This window comes from Myripristis murdjan, chromosome 22 (genome assembly GCF_902150065.1).
Source record: "Myripristis murdjan chromosome 22, fMyrMur1.1, whole genome shotgun sequence".
In the NCBI taxonomy this organism is placed as follows: Eukaryota; Metazoa; Chordata; class Actinopteri; order Holocentriformes; family Holocentridae; genus Myripristis; species Myripristis murdjan.
This window is the reverse complement of record NC_044001.1, coordinates 26564319-26579628: the sequence shown is the minus strand read 5'-3', so window position 1 is coordinate 26579628 and position 15310 is coordinate 26564319. Positions and strand designations below refer to the sequence as shown.

The following is a 15310-nucleotide window of genomic DNA, read 5'->3' as shown; positions in this document are numbered from 1 at the left end:
GATGTTTATTTGGCCCACTCAATTCCATTAACCCGATCAAGCGTAAAACTTTGATTTTGATTTCCCCTGTTTTACAATAGGTATTTTTGTACATTTGCAAAAGGTGTGTGTAGTACAAATCGCAAATGATCTTTTTTTTTTTTTTTTTTTTTACAATTACTTTTCACTACATCTTGAACTAAATGAAAGGTGGTATCACATCAAAATTTCCTGTCAAAAAATGTTAACTTTGCACATAAACTGTAAAATAAAAGATATGTATATCATTTGTTTCGATTTCTTCTTTGTTTTCATTCTTATGCAACCAGTTTTGATTAATGTATGACATGTTTATTGTTTATGAAGCCCAGTGTAACACCGTGTTTTGGTGCAGAGTTTTGGTGCTGTGAAAAATGATACATAAAGTTTGTTATTACAGATTTTATTATTCTTTGTCCTCTGGCATGTTGATATACAGTTAAAAAATGTTCATCCATGTTTTTGAAATGTTTGATTTATGGTAAACGTAGTACAGCACAAATCATTACCAGCTCCATACATTAGAAGGTGAAAATGATTTGCCTTTTTGGAAGGCACACTCAAAGTACACAAACAAAACCATATGAGTTTAAGACAGCAGTACATTTAGGTTTTTGCCCTTGTGTAAGGCTAGTTGCTGTGGCAAGAAATCATGTAAATCCATTTCACATACACAACAGACAACGTATTCAGTGATGGCAGTCATTGTCTAGTACAAACACAGATCCGCTTCGTCAAGAGACAGAGTGAAAAGTGATATTGATTGCTCTTTTTAACTAAGCCATAATCATGCTTCGCAAGTCAGAACCTTTTGCTGATGCGGCTTTATCTGCACCTCACATGCAGCACAAACAGGTATAAACTGAATTTTTAAAAAATGGTACATCAAGGGGCAAATGTTCAAAGGTCAACCAAGGTTATAGTAAAACACAGGCACTGAACACACTAATGACTCATGTTTTAATAAATATAATATAAATTGCAAATGCTCTGTAAAGCACCTCAGCCAATTTCAAGATCATGAATTAATACAGACCCTCTATTAACAGAAGGCAAGGAATACATTAATACTTCATCACTCAAAAGACTAATTTAAGTCTTTAAAAGTTCACATTATGTTTACAATTAATCAAGGCAAAGTACAAAAACATTACATGTGATAGGTCTATTACTGCAGCACAACCAGGCTCTGAAGTAGTGCCTCATCTTAATCAAGACATTAAAGGAAAACAAAATGATCTTCTTGGCAAAGCAGATCACAAATAATCAGACTGACACAGCCTTGTACAAGATTTACACATGTGCATGCACAACTTGAAGCCACTAGTCAGTGTGGTTCAAATAAATCTTGTTCTTGTGTGGTGCAAGGAAAAACAGAAAAACACCGGTTGTTTTCACAGTAACAATAAAATAAATGACAATAAAGCACAGATTCCGCGTCTACGCAAAAAACTCTCCGTGCAAAAAGTGCAGGTGAAGTGCAGTCAAAAGCTCATGAGCACATCTCGCTCCTGTACGCTTGTGTAGAACGGCTTCCCAAACACGAAAGAGTGCAGTCCTGCCCTCAGCTTTTCAGCCAGGGCCATGACAATGTTGAGGTCTCCTTCCACTGTCAGGTCCAGGTCCGTCTTCAAATTTCGCAAGGAACGAAATGGCTTCTTCCCCTTCTGCCTGTGATGGGAACATGTTGTAACTGTTAAGAACCTAGAGCACTCTGACTCAGGATTTGCATTTACAGCTAGTTGGTTCTCAGCTATGCTCAAGTAATGCCATGCCACAGTGAATTATGTATGCTGCTGGTGGACGGCTACTCAGCATAAATGCTGTTGTGGAGGCACCTGTAGAATAGGTTGCTCTTAGACCCCGGGATGTTAGCAACACCATAAACATGACTATTTTTATGCTCCCACACAAATGTTAATGCTAGTGCCGTAGGTCCTTGGAGAAGATGTGTTCAGTCATTTACTATGTATGAAGAACGGGCTGGAATTCAAATCAGCTCCTTTGCTTCTATATTTCATGCATTAGAATAAAAAGTGAAAGTAAGAGTTGTTTACTTAGATATTATTGCTTGCAATGGGTGCATTATATTTTATATGTAAAGTGTATTATATCCTTGCATATTAGGGTAATGCCCCATTGCACTTCTTATATTTATAATGTAATGTTGGAATAAATTCAGTTTTAATACAATTAATCAAAACCTCTAAAAATTCTTAAAACAGAACATTTTTGATTGTAAAAGTTGTCATACAGCAAGTATATAAACAAATTATGAATAATGAATCATAACATTCATGTTAGGTATTTCTCTTTTATCTAGATTTAAAAGTAGACAAAGAAGAAGAGTGCAATTCCAAATTCACTGTTATAAGCAAGCAAACGTAAGCTGATCAATGGCAAGGGTCACAGCAAACAAACAAAACACATATTCTTGAGTCCCTAAATATTTCTGTTACAGCATAAAGAATGAATAAGAATTGTGCAGAGAAAGGAAAGATCAGTTCCATGTAGAGGTGAGGTGAACGTGAGGTGTTTGCTAAAGTTTTCAATTACTGTCAGAAAATGGGGAGTGACTGCTCTCCTATATGGCGTGGGAAGGTCATTCAACTTTTGGGGAGCCCAGAAGAGTAAAGGCCAGATGGGCTGATGACCAGGTCAGCACAGGGGGCGGGATATGGAAGAATGTGGGGAGGCTGACAACTAGGTGGGTAGCAGCGTTTCTGGATGAATTTTAGGAGCTTGAGACTTCTGGAGTCCAGCCAAGAGGGAGCTACAGTAGCCCAGATGGGACAAGAGCGTGACCAGACCTAGAAATATGTCTACATCTTGAACAGGGAGCTGAGAAAAATCCCCAGTGAGGAAGTTTGTGATGTGATGGATGCTGAAGGTCAAACCTGCTGGTTTGGTTTATGTCTGTGATGTGGCCCTCACACACAGTTTGTTCCTACATAATAAGAAAATTGTACCTGCCACCACAACAGAAACACCAAATGCGAAGTTTTAATAACATGTTGGGACTTTAAAAGTCAGCAAATCCGCTTCAGTGTAGCCTGAGCCTATGTTTCTGCGACTGCATGGGAGGAATCCACACTTCTAAGCATTTTTGTGCAGCATGGCAGGTGGTGCTGTAAGGCAGGGAGAAGTCCCAGGTTAAATGCCATGTCAGCAAGCATCCACCCTGCTCAAGTGCCCTTGAGCAAGACCCTGATCATTACCAGCTCAAGGGGTGCTGCTATGTAGCAGACTCTGACCTCTGATCTCTGTGGAGAGGTCAAGAGAAAAGCATTTCCTGCTGGGGATCAAACGGGTGTCATGAAAACAATTCTCTTAGAAGTTGAGCTGTGGTGACTGCCAAGGTTGTGCCGTGGGGTTTCCATCTTTTTGTTACTCAGCAAGCCTTTTAGTGAACAGTCATGCCATGTGGATGGGGATATCATTATCCTGAACTGATGCCCATTATTCAGCCAGTTTGGCATCTGACTCTCTGGAAAACTGTTCTGGTCCATCATTGCCAATACAACACACTATAACAAGACACTGTCCTAACATCAGACACTCTCCTCACCACCCCACCCACCTTGGACTGACACAATTCGGCAATTCAGGCTATCTATCCATATTTTGCTACATGTCAACCTTGTTACACTTTGCAGATCTGTGACAACACAAGCAGAATAAATCCTGAATATACAGCTCAGTGTAAAACGTGTGTTCTTGTTGTGTCCACTGTAATACAGTAGGTCTTTTAAAAGTTTATGTTTCAGCAAGTTTTTTTTCTTCACTTATTGTGTTGGTTTTGCATTACATAGGTGCTTTCAAATATGTCAGCACCAATTAACCAGGTATAATTCTTTGTGTACCTGTGATTCTGTAAAGTCATTCTGAAAGCTCCCCATTCCCATCATTCCAGAAATCCCTCATCACTGGCTGAATGTATTCAGTCAGAATGCCTTTTCATGAATTGGCAGCCTGCAAAAACTGCAGGCTTTCATTCCAACTAAACACTACAACAGCTGATTTCACTGATGTGTACGCCATCAGCCAGCAAGGGAGAATTTGTCAGTGAATGCGGTTGCAATCATGGAAACTGAGCCACCATATCAGCAACTATTAACATTTCCCTTTGCAAAACAAGAACAATGCATGTACTAGTTCACTTGTGGAGACCAGGGTGACGAATCGCCCCTTTGCTCATGTGACTTTTAAACACTGCTCAGGAGACCACTGTGTTCTTTGCACCACTTTCCTCGGTAAGGTGCATTTCTTGGCATAAAAAACTACCATTGTTTCTGTAGTACAACCCGACCAACATTTTCTGTTTTTGTTTTTGCCTTAAATCTGCAGTCAGCTGAATCATAGTTACTCGTCTGTATTGCCTTGCATCTAAATCAAATGCACAGATGAGGAGTACGGGCTTCTGTCATAGATGATGATGTACTTCCCTGCTAACCCAGCTGCTTGTGCAACATGAAAATATTCGGCACTCTTATTCACTGAAACCCTTGCTAAATGAGCCATCGCTTAACTCTGTACAAATTTGTACCTCTTTAAGTCACTGAGATCGATATCTGCAATCTCTGCCAGCAAAAATAATCAATTGAGCCAATTAGGCTTCTCCTACATTTTAAGACATTTTTCTAAGCATGAAAGGATATTAACTCTTTAAAGCTACAAAATGCAACTTTTCACAATAAAACATCAATAAATAAATGATATGTTATGCATTATGAGCCTGTGTCTGACTGTGACCCTGAACATACATGCCACAATTCTCTATCTGAAATTGCCTTTTCAATGATGTTTTGGCGCCCAAGCCACTTGCTGTGGGTGGGCCACAGCACGGTGAACTCATATTAACAATGACAGAAAGCAGTAAGAAAGGAACAGCAAAGCTTCACTAACAAAGTCAACATAAGCATTTTGTTTTCCTTTTTTTTTTTAATGCATACTGGCTACAGTCACCATCTGTTTCTTCAGTGCTTGTGGTGGCTTTATGGATGATGGTTTCCTCAGCATCAGGCCAGATGCCATTTCAGGGTATACAGCTTATCAAGATGAGTGACAGGTGCTGGGGCAGGAACTTGACCATCTGGGCTAGACTATCCACAGGCCTAATCCAACTTAAAAAAAATAAAAATAAAAAATCACACACTGTAGCTTCAAATATCTTAGGGACCAGAACCACATGGTAGCACCTGTTCAAATTATATTCTGGATGGATGTTATATTCTGTATGGATGAAAACGAATAGTCCCAACACTGGTATTGTGAGATGTTCTATTGAACGCTGTGACTGCGATTGTACTGTGCTTGTGAGTGGAATGAGGTTTCGGCAACACAGAAAATCTTTTTCCTGCTTTGGGTTGATTCTTCTTTCAAAGTCTTATTATTGAAAGCTTACGTTTCGTCCTCGATGTACTTGAGCAGCGTGAGGGCCTTCCTGTGGAGCAGCAGCAGGAACTGGGCTAGATAGGTGCTCCGCAGGGACAGACCTGGCTTCAGCATGAACACCTGGGTGCGACACGGGACGTCAATTACTAGTCAAGGCTACGACTCAGCTGGAATAGTTTCAAATAATCCACACTCCTCCTTCCTCCTAACCTTGAGGTGGAAACATATTACTGTTGTCTTGGGAAAACCTTGTAACTCTTAAGTTTGGAGATTTTCATGTTTCAGCTTCAGTTGACGGATTAGTTGGTCCTCTGTGGGACCAATTCTGCACCCCTTAGATTTATGAGCCCCCTTCAAAATCCAATGGAAAAGGCGTTTTTCTTTTCTCCTGCTGTATTGGAGATACAAGGTATTCGCCTCATGGCAACAATATCCCAACAGATTCCACTGGTAGCAGAAACATAATACAGACATTAAACTAGAACACACCAGACAAATATGGGACGACATCAGTGAAAGAGGAGGAGGGGCACAGCAATGGCTCAAATGTTTGCCCAGCCCATGTTCCACAGTGATGGATTTCAAACAGAATGACAAAGCACTGCTAGTCTTCACCATCACATGCTCATTACTTCAAACTGCGATAAAGAACAAACTCCTTCATCATATGGACAGCCAAGGGGAACCAATCTAAGCAGGACTGAAGTCAGTCATTAGAGATATCTGAATCGCATTAAAGCTAATGCCCCAGAAAATTCCAAGCTAAAGCTAATACAATGTGTCTTTCGATAATATAGCACCATTCAGTTAAGACAGTGAGAATAATTACATAATTGCTACTATGTATACACAGAAAATAAATAAATAAATAACTTTAACAATGGGTGCCAGTTTTTAAAACATCACTAAAACCCCCAACATGCCTCTATACAGCAAAATAAGACATAAGTTCCAGAAATAATCTCTTGAACAAATTCCATTTCAGAAGTCACTACAGCTTTTGAACAGAAACCTTCCTGATCCTAATGTTAAATGTAAACAACTTCATCGGGGACATTCTTCCACAGGACTAATAGATTACTTGTTGGAGAAGTGACTTGAACGATTCCCATTTCTGCAGCTGCCATCATGTCACCTTCAGCCAAATAACTATATGACTCAGACCTCTAAGACTTCTTCGCTGATTTATCTCAAGAATGACTGGAATAATAGCCTGGCATTTGAAGCGCTGCGTTGCAACACTGGGGGTGATTTATTATTTTAGTCACAGTACAAATAACATTAAGAATTCAGGAATATTGCTCCATTCTTACCTCATCTATGAATGACTTCACCAAAGTGTCTTTGTGCGTGACATCTTGAAATATATTCCTGTGAGAAAAACAGTGCCGTGGTTATGAGGTGAGTTTTTGTACATTTTAGAGGTAAATTAAAAAAAGATTAAATATAAGTAGAAAAAGGATACAGTTGGTCTATACAAAAGGAAGCAGACTGGCAACTTCTTTAAAAAGGACCATAACAGTGATTTTGAATGTTTGGCCTGCTTACTACAATCTGCCTGTATTTCACATTGCAACAAACCATTTGCAAATAACACGGGTGTACTTGAGATTTCACAACATACAATCGCAATGACTTTTGGTTGAAACACACACCTTACGTTCTGCCAAAGTCGTCAACAGTCATAAACCACAGAACTGATAATGGGCTGTTTAAAGAAAATTTTCCAGCAGGAAGACTGTTTCACTCTGCCCAATTTCAACTCATGAAAACACAACCGTGCTTTTAGAAAAATTAATGTTGACAACTTTATTACTTGTGTGAAGAAAATTTGAAGTTTCTCAGAGTTCATTTTCATATTATAGTGAAATGAATGGAAACCAATGGCTGGATAAAAGGGAGGAAAAATCCTATCAGAGTTCTAAAATACACCTCCCTTGGGAAAAGATTAGCGGAGATGTGAAGTATTTACATTTTGTAGATATTATGCTGAACGTGCAGAATCACTGGCATGATGCTTTAACAACGGATATGAAAACGGCTTACAGGTCTGGTGTGAAGGTTTCATCAGTGTGGATGACCGTATCGGGGGCAATGTCCTCCTCGCTGTCGGCCCGCCAGAGTGCGCTCAGCTCCGAGCGCATGTAGCGGCGCTGGTTGTACGTGTGCTCGTGGCACGGCGGCATCTGCTTGACCGTGTTGATGTCGACGTCGATGTGCGTGGTGGGGTATGGAGAGTAGAGTACCTGGCGGAAGGGCAGGACGAAGCTGCCCATGGAGTCCTGGCATGAGAAAAAAAAACATAACAGTTAGGGTCCAGCTTGAGAACCTGTGTGTGTCTTACAACCCACTATGACTGGTTTTCGCACACTAAACTTAAATTCACACTATTCTGCCTTGTTTCTAGAGCTAGAGCAGCTGCATTCTGTGGCAATTAAAAAAAAAATGGGTTGTGCAAAGTGTTTTGTTTTCACTGTGACTAGCTGCAGCATCTGCCACTCTCAACTAACAGAGCTGCCAAACACTTACTGCAGCCATTGTGCTCTCTACTGACTCTGTTCGAGAAGAGTAACAACCGCCTCTAACATTTGCACCCTCCTCTCTGCATTTTCACTCTGGCTGTTTGTTGCCTCAAATTGTCAGCTGAGTGTGTGGTGTTCACCTCTTCCCTGTAATTAGATGGCTGCTCCTCTAAAAACTTTCCTAAACTTTAGAAAGCACTCATTTGTGCCTAAGAAGACACCAGGCACAGCTGTTCCTCATTGATTGTAATGTTAAAAAAAAAAAAAAAAAGAAAACAAAATTTTAAAAAGCAGAGATGTATGAACACACTAGAAAAACAAGAGCCAGACATATTTACATATGCTCAACATCTTCAGTCTCAAACTGAAATAATGTATAACTATGTCATCCAGAGGCTATTGTTCAGAGGATATTAAATAAATATGAAACTACAGTATGTAATGTATGTGTGGGTGAAAAATATTTAGGTAAACTCATCTGTGGTCAGAAAGGAACAAGGTCAGAACAACAAAGTGGACAACATCAAACAAAAGACAGGGAAGAAAACAACGGGCAGCCACAGGGGCTCCTTATTCATACAGAGATGTGTAATGAGAGGAGTTCACTGCTACCTTGAGCAGGCCCTGAACAAACAGGCCCGTGTCGTATTTGAAGGAAGAGTCAGCCTTGCAGAGGCGCGAGCACCTCCTCTCCGCTGTGGTGAGGAAGAGGCAGAGCGTCCGCACGATCTGCAGCCAACACAGAGAGAAACAGTCCAGCTCTCTGCACCGCACAAACCTTCAGCACATCCTGCTTTTAACTCACCTAATTAGATTCAATTCAATTGATTTCAGGTGAAGGCAAATTAGCTTTAGAATGCAATTAGTCTTAGGCCAACACAATTACAAACCCAATTATAAGGGGTGTTCACGCTTATGCAGCACAGTCAGTTTTCCATTGTTAATACATAATCAGAAATCAGTGGCCTCTTTGTTTTTGCCATAATTTTGCTAATGCGACTTTAAAAATGAAACTAAAAAGTTATGGTTAAACATGAGATGTAGGTGTTTTTTGAGATAGAAGACCACGATACGAGGTGGGACCTTCACATAAATGCATATCCCAATGTTGTGGGTAGTATTATCAACTACTCTCTTTTTTCCAGGGTAAAAAAAATCAAAATAGGTGAACATCATTAGATGTGTTGGTAGTGCTGTAGTTTAATTTAACTCAGTGTAATCAGATTGATTTGACTGCTGCTCCCGCTGCCGAGTGTTGTGCAGTTTATTTTTCAGATTACTGTGGTAGGAAGCGAGGGACCGAAACTGAGGCTGAAGTCACACTTTAATGGACGATCAATTCAGACCTCAAGGCAAAAACAGTGTGAACGAGTGTGCAGGCTTTTGATAATACAGTGTTTGCAATTGTAATTGACTCCTTGGCCTCTAAAACACCCAATTTATGGCATGGGATGTCTAGATGTTTGCCAGTTAACAACTCCTTGTTTGTTTTTACAAAGCGACATTGAGCAAACAAAAGCAGCAAAGACTTTCTTTTGCAACTTTGTCATTGTGCATTTCATCACTTCTGGCGTTGCTGTCTCAGTCACACAGTAAACTGTAAGTGAACAGTTTTCCTACCATGCCCACACTGACACTCAAAACTCTTGAGTCAAAGCAGAGTTGGAAATAGGGAAATTTGTGCATAAGATGGTGTGTGGCTCATTAAAATCACAGCGTGTAACACACTTCAAAACATTTTCAATTGTGTCAATACACTACAAGTGTGTGCGTGTATGTAGCCAGTTGATACCTTATTCACTTTGTCTGGGTTGCTTCCAACCACCATTGAACAGCCGCAGGTCTGGAGATGAGAGCTGATGGCCCTGAAACACAAAGGCATGCAAAACAGAGCCAATTAGCTCAGCTACAATTACTGTAATAATTAATGCTGGCTTTTAGGCATAATGATTGAGAGAGTCGCACAGTGTCCTACAAACATTTATGAGGCTTTACAGAAGGAGAACAATTAAGAGAGATGACGGGCTCTGGGCCAGTGAAATGCTACGTTGGCCCAGAAATCCCTGCCTCAATAAGAGAGCATTTTACTTGCATTCACCTCTAAAATCATTTGTGTGCCAACAGGAAATTAAATTTACCTCCGACCTTATGCAATTTGGCTCATATTCCAGCATTTGGCCATATCCTGAGAAAACTAATCCACTTCACTGGGCCACGGACTTTGTCATAAAAATGTATTACTCAGTGGATCACAGAAGGGATTAATTCTCCTGAGTGGATGGAACTTAGGAAGGAAGGAATTAACAGATGATTAATTAGATAAAAAAAAAAAAAAGTTTTAAGTTAAGTACATTTTTGCTTAGAAAGCCTGTTTTGGCCCAGCTGACCTCTACCCTACTTGCCCAAATAGCAAGGGTGAAAAGTTGTGATTTGATCCTGCGTTATGTCTACAATATACCATCATAATGCACACATAATTAGTCATTTGCGCCCTACTCAAAAACTGCATCAGCCATCAGTATGCTTCATATTCAATTAAATATGTTCCAGTTTACAGATCATTTGTCATCTCCATAGGACGGCGAGATAATCCTGTTTATCTGTGAGCCGTCGGCTCATCACCCTATTGGACTTTCCAGACGCTCATGCTAACTGAGTTTTAGCTTTTCTCCCTCTCTTGAGGAAACCTCGGCTAAGTGGAGAGCGATTACTCATCATTGGAAGGTTGATGGGTGTTAAATGGGCATTGTACATCATCTGTCTCCATCTGCCTGTACCAAAGTGCTTACTTGTGGAGGAAATCCTCATGGCAGCTGTCCCCGATGTCATCATCATTTAGCACGGTGTCTTTTATCTACTCAGCAGGAGCGAAACAACAAGAGTCATTTTAAAAATTGGTTTCATCAACAAGAGCAAAAAATGCTGATGGGTGCATTTGTAGGAGCCGCAATGAAAACAAGATGCAAAACATCATCTTGTAACAATGCAGAGAAACAGCAGGATAGATTTTAGGGGACCTTGTGTGTGTGTCGTTCTTCTCATATTTGCATATTAGAGGGAACAAACACAACACTGGTGAATCGTTCTGGCAGGTAATATACAGAGGAGCCTAAATATTCTAAACCCCTTGGAAATAAAGGCCATTTGAACAAGTGTGTTATTCAAATAACGAAAATTTTCAGTAATTGAGACAGACGCTTTGTTGAAAATGTCAATCATGTACACAAGATCATTGCCAAAAATGTGTGTGCTGCTCACGTCTATTTCCTCTGGCACGCTGTGTGTCTTCATGGAGGACAGCAGCTCCATGATGGGGATGATCTCTGAGCTCAGCACTGAGATGATGTTGTAGCCCTGAAGTTGAGGAAAACAAGAGCCAGTCAACACTAGCACTGCATGAATGCTAAAGCCAGTCGACTTGAGAGGGGTTCGCACTAGCTGAGCGACCCTGTTCCCTAGACAGAGGGCAAAAAGGAAATTTCCCACTCGCGGATCACTGAACACATTTTGTGTTGGTTCTGGCAAACCCTGCTGAGACAAACTGCCAAGTGAGCTCCTTGAAAGCCACTTATAAAGGGCATGAAGTGAGAGTTTTACTGACCCATAGCATGAAAAAAAAAAAAAAATCACCACAAAATATCTGCAGGGGGGTTGATCGAGATGTTGACTGGTAACAATAACACAATATTTGTGGTGATTTTTTTTTTGTATACATCTATGCACACAGTTTTTTGCACATTGTTTTTTTTTTTTTTTTTGCACACTTAGATCTTTAGATCTCTAGTGTCATCTTTTATTCTTTATTTTTTATTTATTTAATCTTGTAATTGGTGGATACTGCTGAAAACTGTGAATTTCCTTCGGGATGAATAAAGTATCTATTTATCTATCTATCTATCTATCTATCTATCTATATTTGCTTGGCCATATACTGAGATTTTTAACTTCATGAAATGCCTTTCTTTAAGACTTAACTCTCACGGCCATGCCCTGGTTTTATATTTTACCTCTGTTTTGATCTGCTCAACGATGGACGATGCTGCTGCAACACAAGTGACTGGTGCCACAACATATTTAAGCAATTAAGGCTGAACAACCTTGATCTCAAGCCAAAAAAAAAGCAAATGAAAAATCATAAATGTTATTGTCCCAGTATTTTGCTGCTGTTGGATTTCTGCTCTACTCTAATTAACTTACTCCACTCTGCCGGCAAGATATTACTCTCTTGATGTATCACGTACAGATAACCATATTTTGTTAGGTCAGAGTTATTATAGTTTTGTATTTATCATTAGTTTTTACTTTTATTTAGTTTCTAATTTTTGTTTGTAATTCAGTTTACTTTCAGTTAGTTACCAGAATGGGTTTGCTGGTCTCATTTTATTTTTTATTGTTTAAAAATCTCTATCTGTAGTTTAGTTTCTATTAGTGTCAGTATTGTGGAGGGCACAGTGAAGGCACAGTCATGTAGACATCTCCGTCTCAATAAACATGCACCAGTGCATCCCCATGTTTGTGTTGACAAATTTGACAATAATTAAGACGTTTTCTGTAGACTCTTGTTTTATTTTTGTTAGTTTTTGTAAATACACAATATCATTTCAATTAGTTTTAGTTTTTTTTCTTGTCTGGATTTTATTTTTATTTCAGTCAACTACAATGTTTTTTTCACAGATAGTTTTGATTTTTAGTTTAATTTTAGTTAACCGTAACAATATTGATCAGGATGTGTGTGTGTGTGTGTGTGTGTGTGTGTCCTTGGAAAGGGCTTTTGGGCACCTCGAGGACATTCACACTGATGTTTTGACTCTTCCTGTGTGGGTCAACAAATGCAATAGGTGCAATATATATTGTGTGTGTGTGTGGGGGGGGGGGGGGGGGGGGGGGGATGGCAGCAGTAGTAGGGTACCTTCTGCATCCAAATGCGCCCCTTGCGGATCACGTGTTTGAGTCTCTCCACACAGATGGTGTGCAGCGGCAGGTAGAAGGCCAGCTCAGTCTGGGGCAGGATGATGGACAAGGCGCACGTGTTCTTGTCCCCCTTCAGCTCCCCGTCAAAGATCAGCGACACGATGATGACGCCCTTCTCCGCCAGCACGAAGAACTTGACATCCACCGCGCCACACTCGGCGCTGCGCAGAATCTCCCCGTTAAGCGTGTGATTGGCCAAAAAGGTGATCTCTCCGTCGCTGAGGAACAACGCTTGGTCGCCCTTGGGGGCCCAGATGTGGCGCACCCGAGGGCCCAGGATGTTGTCCCAGTAGGCAAAGGTGGCAGCCAGCAGTGGGCATTCCCCCTCTATTGGCACCTCAGACTTTGCCACAGCAGGTGACTGGGGCGGACAGCCGGAAGACATGGCAGTGACTTGGGACGGGTTATGTGAAGGTGATAGTGGTGCCAAGCTCAGAGTTGAGACAGTCAACCTGCATTGTAAATACAGAGTAAATGCTGTAGCTACAACCGACAACAAAACAATAAGAGTTACACATCAGCTCTGGATAAAACACTCAGCTACTGGAAACGCTGACAGCCACTGTCACCTGACTTCAGTTATAACTTTTAGGAAACAAGTGCATCCTGAGGAAGTGAAAGTGATTTATTGTCTACGTCCTTTAGGTCTGCGGTCACCTCTTATATTCCAATAAGTTGTTTTCTGACTATGCTCAAAGTTTCACCAACAGTGGGCCCGATTAGTTCCGATGTCCCCTGTGCAGACGAAACTTCTATTAAAAATGAAGCAATTTAATGTTTCGTTGCTTACAGGTAGCTGCACATATCTCGTAGAGTATTGGATAAGACTTCTTGCCCTTATTTAGGGACTTCTGTCAAATTCGGCATATAGATAATATGCTAAAAGCGCTTTAGTACAACCAAAAATATCTTTCAACTGTTTCGAGATAGTGGCTAAAGCGTATCTTATAGGCTGTGTTTTGGCTGAGGATTGTGAAAAGCTGAATGAAGCCAATGCTGCTTGGTGGATCATATTCAAGTCGAAGTGGAGAACCTAAGCCGTATGTTACCAAGTATGTGCATCTGACAATTCGTAAATCAGAATTAAATAACTACATTTATGACATATTAGGTGTAACGGTCTGAAGAAAACATAATTTTTACAGGTCATAGCAAATATCGACAACAGTTTTGCCAAGAGTAAAATACTGCAATATCGTCCCGTATTATAGCTTGCTGGCTCAGTGTTCCAACAGCAAATAATGAACAAAGATGGTCAGGAATGTGGTGGTGAAGTAATTTGATTAGTAATTTGTACACAGAGTGATGACCATGGGCTAGCTCGCTAGCAAAGCAGTAAATAGCTAAAACATGACAACGCAGACTTCCCACAAGTACCTTACCTTCTTGTTTGGTCTTTGAAGCTGAACCGCAGTTTACGGCGTTCCTAGAGCAAGACTTCTCCCTGATATTGAAAAGCCTTCATCGTTATATTATTAATATTATGCCATGTAACAGTGACTAGTGATATAACTGTTAGCTCACTGAGGATTGCTGTCTACAACATACTTCCTAGTACGTCACGTTTCGTCAGGTTACGTCAGCCGTTGGCAGAGACGCACAGCGCCCTCTGGCGAAGCAGAAACTCCACTGGATGCTAAATTGATGATGTCATCTTTATTCCAGGCGCCCACCTGCATAATATGAGTGATTTAAATTCATTTACATACAGCCTGGTGGTATAAATGAATGCATTTGCAGGCAGAACATTCTGTTTGTGCCTAACTCCTTTCCCTTGGAGAAGCTGTGAGTCTAATGCAACAAAACAACTGTGATGGGAGGGATTGGAGGTTCTCAGTAGGACGAGGTGGGGCACTCACCATGCATAAGCTTGAGTGAGTTCAAATCAATCTTCAATCCTGTAGTTTTTGTGATTATTATGAAATACAAAGGTCAAGCAAAATACTTTAGATGATGTTAAAAAATGCACATCATCGCAGCAATCATGGAAAATGTTAATGTTATCGCTGTACACAGGAATTTATGTTTTGTTTGGCAAGGTGCAGGGACTTTGCAGCAGTTTAGGGCTTAGGAAATTGATCCTCCGGAGTGTGACATTCCTGTTACCACTCCTCTTCCTCTTTCAAGGCACTGATACTCTCCCACAAATGCAAGAGCAATAGTTACATCAGATCCTGTGTATTGGTAAATGACATTGGCATCTGAAGAAACAAAAAAGCACACAAGTGTTGGCGAGGCGCCGCTGGCTGACAAGAGCAGAATTAATCAATATGAAAAATGTAACTGCACAGATAGCTCAGGTGCAATACATTTTATTGTCCAAAACCAACAATCCAGCAAGCAATTTGGCCACATCTGGGTAATAGAATATGCATATTATCTGTCTGTTATTGTAGGACAAAACC

At 40.5% G+C, this 15310-nt stretch overlaps 1 protein-coding gene across 2 annotated transcripts; it reads right to left on the bottom strand.

The window, feature by feature from the left end:
- Nucleotides 1-964: 964 nt before the first annotated feature.
- On the bottom strand, nucleotides 965-14468 carry c9orf72 (C9orf72-SMCR8 complex subunit). Of its 2 annotated transcripts, none has more exons than XM_030044483.1 (10): nucleotides 14288-14468; nucleotides 12844-13357; nucleotides 11193-11288; nucleotides 10724-10788; nucleotides 9727-9799; nucleotides 8547-8663; nucleotides 7459-7694; nucleotides 6726-6783; nucleotides 5423-5532; nucleotides 965-1689 (listed from the first exon to the last, which is right to left on the bottom strand). In XM_030044483.1, exons 2-10 carry the CDS (start codon nucleotides 13288-13290, stop codon nucleotides 1503-1505), a joined length of 1389 nt encoding a protein of 462 aa, XP_029900343.1. In that variant the 5' UTR covers nucleotides 13291-13357; nucleotides 14288-14468; the 3' UTR covers nucleotides 965-1502. The 2 variants fall into 2 exon arrangements, with proteins under 2 accessions (XP_029900343.1, XP_029900345.1); XM_030044485.1 differs by lacking the exon at nucleotides 965-1689 and adding an exon at nucleotides 4975-5141.
- Nucleotides 14469-15310: the final 842 nt, after the last annotated feature.